The sequence below is a fragment of the Nuphar pumila genome, chromosome 11 (genome assembly GCF_984573655.1).
Source record: "Nuphar pumila chromosome 11, dmNupPumi1.hap1.1, whole genome shotgun sequence".
In the NCBI taxonomy this organism is placed as follows: Eukaryota; Viridiplantae; Streptophyta; class Magnoliopsida; order Nymphaeales; family Nymphaeaceae; genus Nuphar; species Nuphar pumila.
This window is the reverse complement of record NC_143259.1, coordinates 21,735,602-21,756,297: the sequence shown is the minus strand read 5'-3', so window position 1 is coordinate 21,756,297 and position 20,696 is coordinate 21,735,602. Positions and strand designations below refer to the sequence as shown.

At 36.7% G+C, this 20,696-nt stretch overlaps 1 protein-coding gene across 1 annotated transcript; it reads right to left on the bottom strand.

Annotated features, from left to right (window-relative positions):
• Nucleotides 1-4,101: 4,101 nt before the first annotated feature.
• On the bottom strand, nucleotides 4,102-18,305 carry LOC149822177 (uncharacterized). Its single transcript, XM_089981007.1, has 4 exons — nucleotides 18,024-18,305; nucleotides 15,497-17,944; nucleotides 6,125-6,268; nucleotides 4,102-6,008 (listed from the first exon to the last, which is right to left on the bottom strand). Exons 1-4 carry the CDS (start codon nucleotides 18,084-18,086, stop codon nucleotides 4,107-4,109), a joined length of 4,557 nt encoding a protein of 1,518 aa, XP_089837133.1. The 5' UTR covers nucleotides 18,087-18,305; the 3' UTR covers nucleotides 4,102-4,106.
• Between the last annotated feature and the right edge of the window lie 2,391 nt (nucleotides 18,306-20,696).

Here is a 20,696-nt window from a genome sequence, read left to right as displayed (position 1 = left end):
TTCTGTGTTTGATTGCAAATACAACTTTACCAAAACAAATCCATTTTCACCATGTACTCCACATGTACATTCATCAACACGTAAGGTTGAATCTGGGTGTACCCCCTCGTGGGCAGGAGTGACCTCAAGGGTTTTACCAACCGGAGGCCGGCCAAAGTGGGGTCGGTGATTGAGAGGTTTTCCAAATCCTTATAAATGCCAAAAATAGGTCAGAGATAGATTAGGGGGCTAGAAAATATGACATTTTTAACTATGGTGCAAAAAAATAAACCAATCTCAAAGATGTGCACAAATGATCTCAAGATGCAGAAATTAACAACACAAACAGCTATGAGAAGGCAACCTTCATATTAAAGAAAATCCCATAAACATGGAAACTGCTCCTAGACACAATTCAGTTAGACAGTTGCTAGGTTTTTCCTACAAGAGCAAGTTATCATGTTGAAGACGGGTAAAGAGAATTTTGGCTTACATTTCGAATTACAGATAGTTGAATAAATCAAGTCATTTCATAAACAAAAGCAGCTTGAAAATTTTCAGCTTATGACTTTTTCCTTTTTATGAGATTGTACCACATTCAAAGAATTACAGGAAAAAAATGAAGATTATTAACATAAAATAGGATACTAGAAGGAAAAATTTCCTACGGAAAGGAAAAAAAACACATGAAATGAAGATGAACCTTCAAAATTATGGCATGAAAAGCACAATCTGCCATAAACCTTTTGCGGCAAAATGGCAGAAGACTATGCAGCTGATCATTGAAATCCTCCTCTACTTGGTAGCTGGACAGCCCTTATGCACAGAAAGTATTGAAGTGTTGAAAAAAGGAAAATGATTTTTTTCTAATTCAAATCAGGAAAGCAAGACTTAAAGTTGGCTGCATGTTTTAATCCACCTTGATAATTGATATATAATAGTAACATTGTTCAGTAATACAAAAAGGAACAACGTACATTACAAAAGAAAGAGTGACCACTACACCTGAAAACTTGACATGCATCTCATGCAAATAAAAATGAATAGAACTCAAAACTAGCAGGTTAAAGTGAAGTTCAACCTAGCAACCACATCAAAGTGAAAAGCATGAAGCCTGCAACAACGGCTTCAACTTTTTAAAAATACAAAACTACGATTTAGGAGATTAAGAAGGCTGAGAAAGAGATGACTATACAACAATCAACTGTGATGTAAAAACTGAAGTTGAACATATTTGCTCGTATTAAGCATTTCATAAACATGTTTTCTCAAATTAAGCATTTCATAAACATATTTGCTCAAAATGCCAAACAGATAAAGCCAATTTTCTTGATTCTACTTAGCGATTCTCCAAATATTTCATGTTGATTCTCCCAAGCTTCCCCTGGAATAATTGGTAAAACTTTTTTTGTTACAAAATATTCAACATGAAATCAGATTATGCAAGTTGATCTCTATTCAGCAAAGAGCAAACTCTACTTCCATATACATGGATGCAATTGTCTTTCATTCACCTGGATTGCGCATTCCATTGAGAATTAGTTATGAGTTTCTACATAAAGCAGAAAATAGGACAACATCAGTAAAAAGCATTCTTAATCAACGGGTGGGGCTGATAAAGAAAATGTGAGTTATGAAAAATTAAAATAAAAAAGCCAGACAGACCAAAAGCCAACCATTGTGGATATATTTGTGCTTCTCTTGTAAAGGATTCTTCTATCAACTGTATCATGATATCCATTCACTGAATGAAAGAGGGCTTTTCAAACACTCTTTCGTAATTCGGGGTAAAAAAGGATGCGATGACAAGATCAAAAGGGAATGAAATTCACCTACTTGCTTTTGATGAAATGACCTTTTCATTCTTGGAGTTTAGGGATTTCTCAAAAAACGAGACTAGCTGTACTCAAGGAGTAGACTGACTCGCCTACTCGCTAAATCAATTGTAAGCTGATTTATTTAAGATCACCAGGAAATTGAAGTGTTCATGGCAAATATTATACTCTCGGAAAGCCCCTGGAATCAGTCTCTACACTAGAATAGGAATCTCCATCAGCATGGTTACTTTATACTCCAAAATTCTTACCACCAAAAAAAAATATGTTCCTTTGATGAAACCCTAAGTGAAAGTAGTTTCTAACCAAAACTCTGCATTTTTTACATAAACATGTTCCATAAAAAGCCTTGCCAAATATAATTTTCCTCCATTGAATGACAGAGATCTACATTTACACCCTTCTATAACATCAAAGGAAGAAAAAGAAAAAGAAAAAGAAAAAGAAAAAGCCATTCCATCAAGATCACCGAGAAATTCCAGTCTGGAAAGCTCAATTTCGTGCCAAAAAAGTTTGTCAACCTTCTCCTGTTTGTCTGCAATTAGTTGAAACCATTACTTGGAGGGCTGTCTTTGTTCCTGTGCCTGTCACCTAAACAGAAGAGCTGCCGGAGGTGACGTTCATGAGATGAGAAGTATCAGGGTTGACCCATATATTTGGGTGTGTGCAATTCAATACCAGAAAGACTTTCATATCCCAGGTGTGAAAATCTCTACATCCATTTGGTATTAAATTTTCTTGCAACTCTGTCACAAATGTGGCCTAAAACAGTGGCATGACCCAAATAGACTATCTTACACCTATCATACAACTGCAGGCTGTTAAGATGGATGTATTCTTTTTTGCATATAATTTTGCATATATATATATATATATATATATATATATATGGTCAACTTAGGTTGACTTTGTATAGCCGTTGGAGAGGGTCCAATGGCTAGAAGGGTTCTCCCCTTTTCTCTCTTCTCTCCTCTATTCTCTATAAGTATATGGGAGTGTGCAAGTGTAAGGGTTGAGAGAGTGATGGGTAGTTTTTAATCTTTTGAGTGTTTGTAGTGAGGTTGTTTGTAATTTGCATTTCTTTTTTGTATTATTTGAATTTCATGCTTAATGAAATTGTTCATTTTATAATTCTTGTGTTCCATTGTTACTTCTATGATGAATATGTATTCAAATATATTGTATTTTTGGTTCTTGATATCCATTCCGGAGTACATCAGGAAATGACACATGCATGCCAACAACTAAAGAAAAAGCACAAAAGATTTAGGAAAAAAAGAATCTTGTAGGGTTTGTCAAAGAAGAATCATTAACAAAAAATCGTGAGGCAAATGCACACAATAACCAAATTGAAAAGAATCACAACAATATTCATATCATCATAGAGATAAAGATCTATTTAGAAAACAAAAAATATTCAGAGTGCCAACAAAAATTATCACAACTTCTACAAAATAGATGTGAACTTCTATAGTTTGTCTTCTTGTTTTGCATATGTGAGGCATGAAAATATTAAATTTACCTGGCTTAATAAGATAATATTCATAAGGAAATTACCACAAAAGAGAGAGGACACAACATAATTGTAACTTCTCTTTTCTCCTCATTCACATCTATTTTTGCATAACATGTACCTTTCCAGTGGACCCAAATTTATTATCTCCATCCTTGGAGCATCCTTCATATGATCCAGCATATCTCTAAGTTCCTGCTCCACAGTCAACCCCATCACCATCAAGAAAATAAAGAAAAGTAGAATTTAAAAATGACACCAGAAACACCCTTTCCAGAACAGTTATTTAGGATTTCTGGGTGAATTCTAGGATGTAAAGTTCAATTCTGGTTCACCCAGAAAGCAAACCTACATGAAAAAGTTAGCACTTCAAAAGAATGTATAGTCTGTATGGTTGTATTGCTTAAGCACAAACACTGAGGACCCAAGAAACTGATAATAAAAGATTGAATTCCTTGCTCGCAATTCATCCATAAGCTGCAGCGTACAAGTCTGAAAAAAAAATACCAAAGAAAAATGAGACTACAACAGAAAAAACAAAGGAAAGAATATCTAAGCTTCAAGAAAGGAAAGTTGGGAAGACCAGTATGAGGAGCTTGATTCCATCAAGAGATACGTGGAACATCTTTGAGGCAACCACATGCTTGAAAATGGAGGGAAAAGGACCATCTTCTGCTATAGATCATAGCAGCTCTAATTTTTAGATGATGAAACTACTCCAAAACTCAGAAGAACAGTTAAAAGCCAAAGCAGAAAAAAGAGCCACTCTTAGATACAATTCAATCCTCCAGACCACACTTAAGTTCAAGAACTCTTTGAAATAAACTGGCAGTCTTGTATCGCTCAATCAATTCACATAAAACTTTATCTTCACAATCCTTCAGTGCATCTACCAGTGTATTCCTCTTTCTACCTTTAGAAAACACCAGTTGGGAGAACTTATCTTTTGTATCCTGTATTAGATGCTTCCTTTCCTCCAATGTAGATGAAATTAGATTGTAAGCATACACAACCTTCTGCTGCCCAATCCTATAAGCTCGACTGACAGCTTGCTTACGTACCGAAGGATTCCAAGCAAGATCAAGCAAAACTACTCTTGAAGCCCCAGTCAGATCCATCCCTTCAGCACATACTTCTGTTGAAACAAGTAGTACCTTTACATCCTGTGATATATCATTAAAAGTATCGATTAATAGCGGGCGGCACTTCTGTTTAGTTGTTCCATCAAGCAGTAAAACCTCCCGCCCATCAGTCCAACCAAAGGAGGAAATGAGATGAGTTTTGATATTGGACAGTGGAAGGACAAACTGACTGAACACCAAGACCTTTTCACTTATAGCTTCACAAAGCCGAACAAGCTCAATGACAAATCTTACTTTAACTCCATCATCTAGTCGTGCACTTAACAGCTCTGACTGATGCATTTGGATAGTGGCTTGATCTTTTTCATCCTCAATTTTCATTTCCAGTAGAGTGGATGGATGAACAGTAATGCAAGACACAATATGTTCATTCTCAAAGTTTCTCCTCTCAGTTAAGTTATCAAGAATGAAACGCTGCAGAGTAGATGGATATAGAAAAACAAAATAATCACGTAATCCAGGAAGCTCATGGAGTGTTCCTTCATGGACATGGATGAAAGGATCAATGACTGATCTGAGCTCGTTTAGCTTTGGACTATTTTCCTCTGGTTCTATGTCTTCCAAAAATGTTGCAAACGCACGTCTAAGTGTTGTCTCATGTTTTTCCTGCAAAACACACTCTTTCTGAAGAGGATCAGCATCCAAACAATATTGATGGTCTCCAAATCTCTTGCAAATGCCTTCTGCAAAACTTGGCCTGACTAAATATAGAGTGTTAAACAGCTCATCAAAGCTGTTTTGGAATGGTGTGCCAGAAAGCATGATACGCTGCCGTGTCTTAACACGTTTAAGGCATTGCCAAACTCCGGTAGACCTGTTCCGAGCAGTATGCCCTTCATCAAAAACTAACAAACTTGGGTACTCGAGGAGTAGCTTCCTTATTGCTTGACCTTCTTTATTTGCAAGTTTCTTTTCCACAGTGAGCTCTCTAAACAGATCATAACTTATTCCTAGAACACTTTTGTTACTGATCCAGGAAAAGATTTTTATTACACGACGCAAATTCCTTTTTCTAGCAAGATCTGATTTGGATTGCTTTCTTTGAAATAACTCCAAGGCAAAACTATTTTCTTTCCCTGAGAATTCCATATGATTAAGTATATGAAATGGCACATCAATTCCCCATTTTCTGAACTGTTCTTCCCAAATTGACAACAAATTGACTGGAGCAAGAACCATTGGTCTACAATCATCAAAAAGACCAAGGAATGACCGCAGAAATGCTATAGTCAAAAATGTCTTGCCAGTACCTGGAGCATGTGCAATCAAACAACCACCTACATTATCTGAATTGAGGTCCAAATTTTCAAGAATGATTCCACCTGCTAAATTTTTCCAGATAAACTCAAAACCTTCTTTCTGGTGCTGCAGCATTTTTGCTTTCAGGTCAGGAATAATGTCCCACACAGTTCCACTGGAAAAAGCATTTAAAATATGGCCACAACTATTGAACTCTTCACAGTCAAATCCATCCAGCACTGAAACATCCTCTGCTTCATGTGAAGCTTTCCTGCTTGGTTTTCCATATATGCGGCTAATCTAACACCATAAAACCATGGCCACATTAATCATATAGTCTATGCACTTTGACTTGAATACTAAGAAAACTACCAGCCTTAGCTAGTTAGCAAAAGATACATGTGCCCGTTACATACCATTGGTGGCATACTATGTTTAATTTCCAGCTTCACAAAATGGCAGATGCTGCATATAATACCAATTTCTTCATCTAGAAGGAATTCATGTTGACAGTCGTGTGAGTCAGCTTCAGAGTTTAACATGTTCCTTTTGGACTCTACCTGCATTTCAAAGTAGTTTTGAGTTACCACACAAATTTCAAATTCTGTCAAAAAAGTCATTATAGCTTACATATATGAAGCAAACATATAACACATTCTATTTCAAATCCTAGAAGCTATGTCACACGGACTCTTCTAACAGGGCACCGCACCCGCGTCGCACCCACACCCAGGCGGGTGCGATACTTGGACACAGCTTCCTTTGTATTAGGTGAAGTCCACCACACTAAGGTCAATTTCTATCCAAAAGTAGATTCAGTTAACCCTAATCAAGTCCATTTTTATCTATATTATATATATAAATACATAAATGCACACATACACATAGTGTTAACTTAAAACTGTTAAAATTTATATATATATATATATATATATATATATATATATATATATATATATATATATATATATATATATATATATCCCCAATTATTTTGGGATGAAGGCATAGTTGTTGTTGTTGTTGTTGTATATATATATATATATATATATATATACCCTCCCCGCACCCAAGTTTTTTAAAGTGCTGCATCGCCGCATCCGCACCCGTACTCGCACCTATGTGACATAACCAAGAAGCAAATGAGAGTATGGAAAAGGGGGGAAATGAAGATATACATTCAAAGTAATAGATAAGAATTAAGATGTATGCACCAGAGTCAAGACCACTGCTGGCAAAACAGTGTATGTTATGATAGTTACAAGGATCACAAAACTGGATAACAAGGCATACACTAAAAGGTGAAAAAAATATAGATTACAGTCGATAGTTTAATTGAGCCCAGTACTTGGGCATTCCCCATTCATCCGGATGAGATATGAGTTGGTAGGCATCAGAAAGATTTTTTTATAGGGTTGTTTGAAGGAAAAGAAAAGGTTTTATTAAGTAAAAAACAGATTAAAACTGTCCATAACAACAATGGCGCAAACAGGACAAATTGGCAACCACCTTACCATGGAATAACCACAGATCAAGAAATCCACAAGACAACATAAATTCCCTCTAGGATCAGCATTTAACACTTTATTTCCTTCCAACTAGATTTGAGTTTTTCAGAACTCTCTGGCACAAGTATGTCTATTTGGTCGCAGTGACCTGTCATCATATGATGATGCTTGGTTCCTTATAGCAATAAAACCAAATTAACACTTCTTAGATTCATGTTCAACCTATATTTTCCTTGGGTTGGGTATATATTTTCATCATCTAAGGTTTAAACCAGACTACTTCAAAGATTAAGCATTTTAAGAAACATCCTTCAACATAAGACACCCATAGTTGTACCAGGAATTATTTCAACATTTGGAATAGTAAATATATAAATTATTTCCTTCAAATTCATAATTTTGACATTTGTGGAGCACCCAATCAACTCTGCTTTCCCTGGGCAAATCCATTTCTTGGGACTTGTGCATTCATGTTTTCATTCCCACTCTTGATCATGACAGAACATACAATATTTGGAAAAATACTAGTAATACATGCTTAAACAACACATCTCCAAATTCTAGAACATTTCTTTAACGACGGTGTTCTTAATTGGGAAACCAAGATAAGCTTTTCATGGTGCACATTTGCACCTTCATACACTGCTTCGGAAAGTTGAAACCTACTATGGGGAAAAAAGAGCCTCAGACCAGGTCAGGCATTTCCAATTGGTTATCATTATGATCTACCTTCAATTAGTTCATGTATGTGCACAATACACACAGGAAAATTGGAACTCATTATTGAAATAGTAGGTCTTCAATAGAAAATTTTCAGACGATACTGCCAAGCAGTATTTTGTGTGTTTCCTTATGTGTCTTTACTTCCTATGGATTTAGTCACTTGCAAAGAACCCAAGGTAAGATGCAGAAAACCAAATCCAGTGTCAAAATTCAAAGAGAGTAAAGAGACACATGTATGTCACACGGATACTCCAGTCTGACTCATGTTCCATATCCCCTTATATACAAGTCATATTAGAAACTTCATAAAAATGTCCATATCCCCGTATCCGCAGCCGTATTCATGTGACATAGCTTGAAGATATAATAATAAAGTTAAAATAATAAAAGATACAGAGGCCCTTGATAAGTTCTACCCTATTCGTATATAATTTTATTGGAAGTGTTTGTGTAAGACCTGCCAGAGCATGCTAATGAAAGACTTGTCAGAACAAGCTAATAGCAAAGAAAGCTCCTTGGAGTCGAACATGCTCATGTAGTTTCAGCTATGTAACCGGGACATGCCAAAATGGTCGGCGTACCAGTGTCGACACACGTCGACATGAGGGAGGGTACTGGACCTAGTGCGGGTACACTGAGGGTCAGGTCCAATGTAGACCCGAGGCTTTTTTAAAATTTTGCATTGGTCAAAACAAGGTCAAAGGGGAGGGCACATTTTGGTCTCGCCCCCACTAGACACATCACATCACATCCCCCCCCCCCCCCTCTCCCTCTCTGCTCTCACAAAACCCTCAAAGACTCTCTCTCTCTCTCTCATCTTGACTTTCCCCTTCTCTCGCACTCTTGCTCACATCTTTCTCCCCACTCTCGATTCGCCTCTCTCTCTCTCTCTCTCTCTCTCTCTCTCTCTCTCTCTTCTTCCCCATCTTGTTCCCCCTATGAAATATATATATATATATATATATATATATATATACAGTGTAAATACATATGTACATGTATTATGTACATGCATACATATATGTATTTCTCTCTCTCTCTCTCTATATATATATATATATAACTAGGTTAGGTTAATTAGTTTATTTTTAAACTTTTTAGTTCTAGTCAAATAGAGTTGTTGGACTTGCTCCAATGACTTTATGGAGCTCCCAAAAGTGTGTATATCCATCTACTAGTCCCCACAACCCTTTTTCCCAAATATGGTGTTTCATAATTAAAAACTATGTTACATAGTTTGAATCATCCAGTTTCATGGGCACAATGGTAAACTTCTTTGTCATCCATTTTACAAGGGTAAGAGAGAGAAAAGAGATAGAGAGGAGGAACACAAAAAATGCACGATCACCCCACAAAAACTTGTAGAGGCAACACTGATCTAGCACCACCAAAAGGATCTCACAAGCACTTGGATTTGAATCTTCAAGTGTTCAACTACGATATCACGAGCACTTGGATCTTCAAGTGTTCAACCACGATCTCACGAATATCAACATGAAGCTTGGAAACCACCAAACTCTGATACCATGGAAGAAAATGAGAGCCTCCAACAATGTTCACCAAATTACCAAAATGGGCACACAAAAGAGCCACAATAAGATCCACCAAATCACCAAAGTGAACATACAAAGAACCACAAATAGGTGCTCTCACAAAACCCACCAAAGGGGTACACAAAGAATGCTCACAAATGTAAAAAAATAATATTTTATTAAAGTAAAATCCATGCAAGAGGCAGAGCCCAAATTAGTCCTCACTAAAGTAAAAAAAGAGAAAGTTCCTCTTATGAACGATGAAAAATCCAAATCTCTTGCTACTTATGAGAAAAAATGAAAAGAATGGAGGATGAGACATGCCAAGATCATGTCTTGACTCATTAATAGTGTTGGCATAAAAAATGCTCAAGCCTTGCAAAGTTTGAAGATGCAAATAAAGCTTGAGAATACCTCAAGAAGATGTATTCCCTTAAGGATATTGCACATGTATGCAATTTACAAGATATAATTTGAACTATGACTCAAGGAAAAAGGAACATAATATAATTTTATAGTGAATTATCCAATCTTTGGGATGAATTGGCTCTTCTTGAGCCAAGATGGCATAGACCCGAGGATATAAAACTCCGCCAAAAACAAATGAATGTGGGGCACTTCTGTCAATTTGTGAATGGCCTAAGACTGTAATTTGAGTTCAAAAAATCGGCCCTATTTCGTAGAGGAAAAGTACATTTTATTGAAGACACAATTGAGGAGCTAAGCATGGAAGAAAATAGGCTTAAGAAGCGGACTTTTAAGAGTGATGATGACTTGGTACTAGCCATATCTAGGCCGAGAAACTATATTTGTACCTACAAACCACTACACTATGGAAAGCAAAACAATGAGTATGAGAAGAAAAAAATATTTGCTATTATTGACATGAACTGGGACCCGTCAAAACGAATTGTCCTAAGTTTAAAAAGTCATATGAGAAAACGGTTGTCTCGGTTGGTCCTCCAGAAGAACTAAATGATGTCAGAACCACACAAGACTCATCTATTGAAAACATGTCCTTGACACAGCTAGTAGAAGCTCTTCAACCTCTTCTCAAAGGAGCATCTTCATCAACTGCAGTTGCGGTTTTTTCTTTTGGCTTCTCTAATCTTGGTAAATCTCTTTAGCTTCTCGACTCAAGTGTTACTTTTCGCATGACACCAAATGGTGATATTTTATCCGAATACCATAGCTCAAGCTAGTCTAATTACTGCGGATGGGGCATCTCTTGAGATAAAATGAATAGAAATTTTTGAAAATATCTTTCAAAATTTAAAGAAATTTTTTATTCCAAAAATTAGATATATTCCTAAATTAAATTTTAATTTTTTTGTCTATTTCTCAATTATCTGACAATGAATGTAATGTTTTCTTCTCTTCTAATGGTTGTCGGTTGTAGGATCGCCAGATAGGGGAGTTGATTGGAGAAGGTTATAGAGAAGAAGGCTTATACTACATGGATTTTTTAGAAATACCTAAGAATACTTTTTGTTATAATGTTCAAAAATTATAATTTGATTTATGGCATAAAAAGCTTGGCCATTTTAATTTATCCAAAATTCAGTATTTTTCAAAGTTGATTTTTTTTTGTAATTCTGAAAACTTTATAAGTGAAGATTGTATTCTTGGTAAAATGATTATCATTTCAAGAAAGAACCTTTGTTTATTCTAGACCGCTTTAGTTAATACATTCGGATGTTTGGGGCTCAACGCCTATTATATCTAAAGGTGAATTTGCGTACTATGTAATTTTTATTGATGATTTTACTAGACATACTTGGATCTATTGCCTTAAGCACAAATCTGAGGTTTTTCACATTTTCAAACTTTTCAAAGTTTAGTCAAAAACAAATTCAAAAATGATATTTCTTTAGCACCGATTTAGGGGGAGAATTTTTATCAAAAGAATTTAAAGATTAACTAAATTTGAATTGTATCACACATCAAAATCTTGTCCCTACACTCCACAACAAAATGATTTAACTAAAAGAAAGCATGGGCATATTATAGAAACAACAAGAACCTTACTTATACCAAGAAACAAAAGACTTTTGGGTTGAAGCCACATTAACTGCAGTTTATCTCATTAATAGAATGCCATTTTCTGCTTTAAAAAATGTGTCACCAATTGAAAAACTTTTCAAACTTATTCCTGATTATTCTAGATAAAGAGTCGTTGGGTATAAATGTTTTATTTTTACTAACAAAAATGATAAAATGTTATGCAAATAACCAAAAAGGCTATAGATGCTTTGATTTTAGAAATAAAAAGTTATATGTCTCAAGAAATGTGTCTTTCTTAGAAAAAAATGAAAGTAAAAAAAAACTAAGGAAATGATTAAGTATTCGTTTTTATTGGATTTAATTCCAAAATATGATGATTGCGATATTGATCTTGATGAAGATCATGATATAGTGAGTAAAGAACAATCTCGTGATAATGAGATTGGAGAAGAGAAATCGCAGTGATTCTAAACGTCTATGTGCACTTGAACGATATGATGGTGAAAATCAGATATAAATACAAACTAGAAGGTCATCTAGAATCTAAAAACCTCCTGGAAAATTTGTGTATTATGACTCGTTTTCACCTAAGTACCAAGCCTACATTGCATTAATACATTCCTATATAAAACCCTCGACCTATGCTCAAGCAAATGAAGACTCTAAATGAGTAGAAGCCATGAAGACAGAGCTAAACACTTTAGAAAGAGCAAATACTTAGGTTATTCAAAACATTCCTTCAGAAAAGAAACCTATAAGTTGTAGATGAGTGTATAAGGTAAAAACCAAGAGTGATGAAACTCTTGAAAGATAAAAAAATTAGTTGACAAGTGATATTCACAAGACTATAGCATAGATTACAAAGAAACTTTTTTCTCAGTTGTTAGGATTACTTTAGTTGCCCTAGCCTCTGTGAGAGAATGACCTATTATATCATATGGATGTCAAGAATGCATTTATTAGTGGGAATTTGGTTGAAGCAATTTATATGGAAGCACCACTTGGTATAACAATTGCTAAAAGAAAAGTTTTTCATTTCAATAAAGGCCTTTATGGTCTTAAACAAGACCCAAAAGCTTGGTATGATCGGTTTAGTCAAGTTATGCTTGATGTTGGATTTCAATCTTGTCTGGCAAAAAAAGCTTTGTTTGTTAAGATTTCTAATGCAAGTATTATTATTATTCTCCTCTATGTGGACAACATGATTATCACCGGAGGAGACAAACAAGAAGTTGAACACATTAAAAAACTTTTTAAAACACATTTTGAAATGATTGATTTGATTTTTCTAAAATATTTTCTTAGCATTAAAGTTGTTTATTCTTTTAGAGGTTATCTATTGACTCTATCTAAATTTGCTCTAGATATTATTGTTAGGTCTGGAATCTCAGATAATAAGAAGGCTGACACTCCTGAGGTTGTCAATACTAATATGAAAATTGATGATAGAGCACTACTTGAAAATCTGACACCGTACAGACAACTTATCAGGGCACTTTTTTATCTTTCAATTACGAAACCTAATATAGTACATCAGCACGATCCCGCTTTTATTTATATGAGAGCGATTTTGCGTATTATTAGATATATTAAGACTTCCATTTATTAAGGCATTTTTTTATCTTCTTCTTCATCTTTAGATCTAACAACTTATATTGATGTTGACTAAGGAGGTGATCCTAATTGTCGACACTCAACCACGGGTTTTTGTGTTTTCTTAGGTGAATTGTTGATCTCTCTCTCTCTCTCTCTCTCTCTCTCTCTCTCTCTCTCTCTCTGACTGAAGCAGAATACTGAGCCATGGCTAGAACCAATATGAAGGTGGTCTGGCTAAGAAGATTGTTGGCTGATATGGGCACCCAGATTAAAAGAGTATCACGAATGTATTGTGACAACAAAAGTTCCATCTACATTGTCAACAACCAGACCTTTTACGAACATACCAAATATATTGAGATGAACTGTCACTACGTATGAGAGGAGTATCTACATGGCACTATCGATCTTCTCTATGTTACCTCAGAATATCAATTGGTGAATTTCTTCATCAAACCTCTCGTTGCTCCTAGATTTCATTCTCTTAGGCAAACTTTCGGTTATTCAACCGTAAGTTTGAGGGAGGGTGTTAAAAATGTATATACATAGTGTAAATTCGTATATATATATATATATATATATATATATATATATATATATATATATATATATATATGTATTATGTACATATATACATATGTATTTATATATATATGTGTGTAACTAGGTTAGGTTAGTTAGTTTATTTTTAATTTTTTTAGTTCATGTTGAACTAGTCAACACTTGGTTGACTAGTCAAATAGAGTCGGAGGAGGAGGTCCAACGGCTCTACATAGAGTCGTTGGACCTTCTCCAATGACTCTATGGAGCTCCCAAAAGTGTGTATTAGGGGTGAAACTCCTCTCTTGAAGAATGCTTCTTGCATGGGTTCTACATTAATAAAATATTATTTTTTACATTTGTGAGCATTCTTTGTGTACCCTTTGGTGGGTTTTGTGAGAGAGCCTATTTATGGTTCTTTGTATTCACTTCGGTGATTTGATGGATCTTATTGTGGTTCCTTTGTGTGTCCACTTTGGTAATTTGTTGAACATTGTTGGAGGCTCTCATTTCCTTTCACCCCCACCCTTTCCCTATCTTATTTTCCCCTTCCCTATGTCTTTTTCAGTGACTGCGAAGTTACTTAAAGGAGCTCACCTCCGACGACATTCCAGCGGGCGGTAAAGAGGTAGGAGCAACATCTCTCTCGCTGGCCTCGACTGCTCGTCTTCCCCCCCCCCCTCTCTCTCTCTCCTCTTCCCCTCTTTGTCGCCCTCTCGCTCTCGTCTTTCCCATCTAGTTCCCCCCTATCTTGTTTCCCCCTTCTCTATGTCGCTCTCTCTGTGACCGCGAGGTTACTTGAAGGAGCTCACCTCATGCGACATTCCGACGGGCAGTGAAGAGGTAGAAGCAACATCTTTCTCTTTTTTTAGGGTGTTTTCATGAGGGTTTGGGGTTTAGAAAGGAGCAACATCTTTCTCTTTTTTTAAGGTGTTATCGTGAAGGTTGGGGTTTAGAAAGGAGCAATATCTTTCTCTTATTCAGTATATATTTTGATATATATATTCAATTTATATTTTCAGTTCGTATTTAGTATAAATTTTCAGTTTGTATTCAATTTATATTTTCAGTTTATATCCAGTTTATAATTTTCATTTTGTAATTTAGATTATTCAATTTATATCAGTTTTTTTTTTCAGTTTGTATTCAGTATATATTTTCAGTTTATAATTTAGATATATGCAGTTTTATTTTGAGTATAAGAAAATTATTGCATATCTAATACATAATTATTTAATTTCTTTGCACGTGCACCAAATTTTGGGATGTTAGATGCTCCAGTTCTTCCATCATCCATTGATATGGATGATGAAGGAACAAATGAGACATGGCCTTTTTGAATTTTTTTTTCCTTTTTTTTCTTTTTGGTAAGCTTGTTATTTGTTATCTTGACAGTTGGCACTATGTTTATGAATGCTTTTCTATATTTATGTTTGTTAAGTGCTAATTATTAGGTATTGTCTGAAATTGTTATTAGCTTGTGTTAGCCTGTTACTAGTTTAGTTGGTTGTTAAATGTTAAATGTTAAATGTTGTTGCCTTGTTGGAACAATGGAATTTGATTCTTTGAGTTTATTTTGTATTTATGTGATATTATACATATAGTCGTGTCTCCCTACTCACATTTTTTGGAATTGACATGTACCCTCTATACCAATACCCATGTGACAGTTTCATTTACCTTTTTTAATTGACCCCCACAAAATGAAAGAAAAGAAATATCAAATCAAAGATTAAAATAAGGAAGCAAGTGGATTTCTTTCAGATTAAAAGTTACATGGCTAATGACTAATCAGACAAGTATTGATCAGGAAAAATGAAGATAGATGTATGAATTTTTACTGGGGAAAGGAAGGAAAACTATAATTTGTTTGAACAACTCTCACCTCCATGTCATGCCAATCAAAGGAACCAATGGTTTCACATCTGACGACAAAAGCTAATTCATCCCACAGACCATCTAATTTTTCTTCAGAATCTGATTTCATATGGTCGGGCTGCAAGTACCTGAATGAAAACTTTAAAGGCAACACTTTCTCTTTATCTAGATGTTTTTCTTTCCTGGGCTCTGCATCAGAGGGGAACAGAAATCTCTTATGAGAAATTGTGTCCACAAGAATGTCAAAAAGTGAAACATCAGCCGGAACACCCGTTGTTGTTTTATTTCTAGAAGTTCCTTTGAGATTTCTCTTTATTTCTGTATCAGCACAACCATCATCGTCATTGCTTTCGCCGTCTTGATCATCACTCCTACTGAAATCATCATCGACATCATCATGCTTCTGCTTTGTTAACATCTTCTTATACACTTCTCTTATTTCTTTGTCAGCAGAATCGTTTATAATACATTCAGCGTCACCAACATTATCATCATAAGTGACATCATTATTAGCATACTTTGACTTTAAAGTCTTGTTATCCGCTCTTCTTATTCCTTTGCCAACATAACGGTTTGCTACACCACCTCCATCACCAACACGATCACTGTGATCATCATCAACATCGTCCTGGTCATTTATCTGTTGACTGCTACCATCGCCATCAAAATGCATATCACCATCACCGGAAGATGAATGCAAAGCTTCATCCCTATCTATACAAATAGGCTTGCTAAACGTTCCAAATTTCCCAATGGACGTTTTCTTGAAGTTTGATCGTGTTCTTTTGGCTACACAGTTTTTCTGCAGCTTCCTGTTTACATCTTCATCAATAGCATCTGAAGTATCACCACTATCTTCAGCCTTTGCTTCCACATACCAAGCCCTCATCTTCTCATAATAACCACCATCACCACTCTGCTCTTCATCTTTATTGACAAAGAGGGGACATCTAATGCATACCTTCTTTGATGGACTTGCCATTTTTCCGCTAAATCTCTCTTTTTCCACCATAGGTACTCCCGGCTTGTTGATCCTGCCATGCTTCATTCTGCCCATGAATTCATGGTTCCCTTTCTTCAGAATGGCAATTTTTTTTCTCCTTAAAACCTTCCTCCGTTTTGCCCTCCCAGTTTCCTCTTCTTCATCCTCTTTCTGCATCTGCTCATCATCACCACAAACGTGATCATCAACATCATTGTCTTCATCTTCATGGCACAAGTTTGCATTCCTAGAAATCTTCGCCTCCTTTTTTCCTGCACGAGGTCTTCTTGCAAAAGTTTCGGGACAGTGATCATCATTGGCGACATCATCAACTTCTTCTTCCTCCTCCTCCTCATCATCATCGTCGTCATCATCATCATCATCATCATCATCATCATCATCATCATCATCATCATCATCTTCTTCTTCTTCTTCTTCTTCCTCTTCTTCTTCATTCATTCTCTTTGCCGGATTCAGCATGACATTGTTCTTCCTCGAGACCTCCACTTCTCTGGATTTCCCCACCCACATAGATTCCTTCACACTCTCACGGAGCTTTCCATTTTCAGAAATCCCTTCTTCCACTTCCCTTCCCCTCAAAACGCTCTTCCTTCCCACAGACTTCTTCTTCTTCTTGTGACCATCATCATCGGGATCGTCGTCGCTGCTCACAAGATCCACAACTTTCTTCTCACCTGTTCTGGCCACAAATGGAGGATTTCTTCCTTGTGCTGCTGCTGAATTCGTCCATCCTTCCCGAGAACTCTTCCAAGATGCACTAGATTTTCCGATTTTAGTGACTTCCTCTCCCATTCTTATCCTCGACCCAAAACTCCTGCCACCCTCCTCCGCCTCTGCCTCCTCCTCCTCCTCCTCCTCCTCATCATCATCATCATCATCATCATCTTCTTCTTCTTCTTCACTGTCGACACTATGAGAAGTTTCTTCTTCTTCCTCTCCATCGCCCCTCCAGTGTGAATTCCTCTTCCTCGATACTTCCTCAACTCTCCCCTTCGCTCCCAGATTCCTCCTTCCTCCCTCGAACATCTGAACCGACTCCTCTTCAGAAACTACTTCGTCCTTAACTTTTCTCACTTGGAAGAACCTCCTTCTTTCCAGAAGATCGCCATCTGAATCATCATCGCCACAGTCGTCCTCCTCCTCGTCGTCGCTGATCACCAGATCGACCACTGCTTTTTCCCCACTCCTCCCGCTAACAAAGGGAGGCGACCTTTCCACCATCGGCCTCGAATACATCGCCTCTTCCATCAGAGAACCCTCCGTAGATCCTTCCCCACCTTCTCTCCCCCTCCTCGAACTCGAACTCCCCTTCCCCTCTGCAAACTCCGCCGTGAAACCGCTCTCCTCCTCCTCTTCATCGTTATCGAGAACGAATAATTCCCTCTTCTCACCGTTTGTGCTACCGAAAGGAGGATTGATTCCGCCGTTGTTCCTCCCAGAACGATCCGCGGCCTAAACAATCCTCAAACAAATTAGCCCGAAAAAAACAACAAAGAAAAGTTTTCCCAAAAGCAAGACGAAGAAGGATTACCGGGGGACGAATCCCAGACGATTCCACCGTTTGTTTCCTGGTTCTTTTCGCAATGCTGTTCATGGCTGCAGGAGCGAACCGCCGATCGATTTGAGAAAAAAACAAAATCCAGGAATCTGTTTTCGTGGGGCAAAAAAAAAACGAAAAGAGCAAAAAGTGAGAGGAATTACCGAGCAAGTAATGTTGGAAACTTTCCCAGGAAAATAAGAGGAAAGATTATGATGATGATCAGTAGGAAGAGGAGAGTATCGGAGAATAAGAAGGAAAGCAAGACGAAGAAAACCCGCCAAACGCACGCAGGCGGGAAGGTACGGGAAGGGGGGGTCGCTCATATTTATAGTCGGTGGCCGACAAATGGGGTGATTTTTTTTTAACGACTAAAATTCCCCTCCTGTATCCGATAACCATGAACTGACCGACCGATAGACGGTGCGGAGTTCCAATGAGGATCTTAGTTGGGGCTTCCAATTGATCGGACCTGTACTGGACCCGGTGGATCCTACCGAGTTACAAGAGAGAAAGGATCCTATGTAACTAATGTAAGAATGTCAACGGGTTGGATTCTGGTGAGTCCGAACTTTGATCTGACTTTGAGGTGCTGGTATCAAGTCCGGACTCGAGTCCGATTACATAAACCAGATCTGATAAGTTCTGTCAAAATAATATTTTTTTAATCTTTTTTTGCATTGAAAAATCAAGTCTTAATCTGAACTGAAGCCAGACCCGGGCCTGACATCGGATTTCACAAACCACTGAGATCAAGATCAGGTGCCATCATATCACATGGCACACTCAAAGGCACCTGGCTGACAGTCTGTCAGTTGTGAGGTTCAAAAGCAGCGGTCGCTGAGGCACACTCAAAGTGTGCGCCATGTGATGGCACCTGATTCTGTCTCTATTAATCCGATCCTTTGTGTATAACCCAATTTTTAATGGGACCTTTTTCTTTATCACCAAACCCTGAACCTATAAGGTTTGGTACAAATCGGATTTCGGGTCAAACCCAACCCAATGACACCTTCTAATCCTCTCTCATTTCCAGCTGTTGCATTTGAACAGTTAAGATTAGTTCAAATTTTTGGGTGAAAATGTGGACCCACATATGATATGATGGATACCATGTTATGTTGGACGATAGGATCCATGTTTCCTCTCCCACCAATAGCATGCATACGCAGAAGCATTGAAGCTTTTCATATTCCGAAACCAAAAATATAGTCTAAATAATGCCGATAAAATTCAACCCAACTGGACGTTGCGAGTTCAAAATCCAAGGATGAACGTGTACTTCTTAGTGGGCAAGAGAACCTAATATTTTATGCCAAAGAAGAGAATTGGTTTATCTTAGTTATATTGAAGGAATATGTACAGTAGTGTATATCGTCAAACACCACCAAACAACGCTCAGACGGGCAGTCGCTTGCAAAAAAAAAATTGAATTTTTAGCTGCGGTCTTGAAAAGAACCTTTTCTGCCTAAGTCTTTAGCGGCAGTAAAGACCGCTGCTAAAGCGCTATTTCAGCACAAAAAAAAAATTTATGCCGCACAATTAACAATGCAATTTTGTTCAATTTGTGTGGAAAGAATTGGGTGTTTGATGATTCACTAGATATATATAAGGTTGCTACAACTACCTAGCAACTTAACTTTGCGCTTTTCGCCCCATTATATATAGAAAAAATGGTAATTGTGCAACCCATAGGTGTGTAGCTACCAGCTCAATCATACTGGTCGTCCATCGCGGCCTTCAGGGACAGCCAGTGCAAAAAATGTAAAAAAACTCTAAAAAGCCAGTTTTTCCTCTTTCAGGCTTTAGTGGCACTCAAAAGCATGGTTAAAATGTTTTTTAAAAAAGATGACAGTGCCCTTTAAGTGTTTTACCAACGCTTTTGAGTGCTGCTAAAGGTTCCCGCAAAACTGGGACCTTTAGCAGCACTCTAGAAGTTCCGCTAAAGCCTAAAAACGAAAAAAACACTTTTTTCCAGCATTTTTCATGTTTTTTGTGTTGGGTGTCGATCAAGGCCGTGATGGACATAAGGGTTTCTCAACTCTCTCTCTCTCTCTCTCTCTCTCTCTCTCTCTCTATATATATATATATATATATATATATATATATATATATATATATATATATATATATATATATATATATATGAGAAGGTGAACCGTCAAACCAAATGAAGGTTCAAAATCTACGACCGATGATTTACCATATTCCGTCTCCAACAATCGAGTTTTTCATCTATTGGACTTTATATATTGATTTTTTATCATTCATTTGATAAGTGACATGTTTTATATTATGAATTTTCAATATGTAAATATATTTTTGAAAGCACTAAAAATCAATGGCCCATAATACTTTGCATTGTAAAGTTTTAAATGCATTGTGATCCGTGATCTTTCATATTTCAAAAAATATGTTTAGATGTCGTAAAGTCTTGGTGTAAAGCATATTTTTTACTAAATAATTTATATAAAACAAATATGTAAGGTCGATTGATGAAATGCTCAAACATTGAAGAAGATGAGGCATATGATCATCATTGGTTGTAGACTTTGGACATTCCTTACATTAGAATCACATTATAATTCAATGAGTTCCTTTCTTATGTGTATCTCTATTACATATTTTTATTATTTTTTAGTTTATTTTTCTCCATTAACAATCCCA

Excerpts from the sequence above, each read along its gene's own strand:
- LOC149822177 (XM_089981007.1), bottom strand. The coding sequence starts at position 18,086 with ATGAACAGCATTGCGAAAAGAACCAGGAAACAAACGGTGGAATCGTCT. Across the intron at positions 6,269-15,496 it reads TTGATTGGCATGACATGGAG|GTAGAGTCCAAAAGGAACAT; the intron begins GTGAGAGTTGTT and ends TTTGAAATGCAG. Across the intron at positions 6,009-6,124 it reads AACATAGTATGCCACCAATG|ATTAGCCGCATATATGGAAA; the intron begins GTATGTAACGGG and ends TTATGGTGTTAG.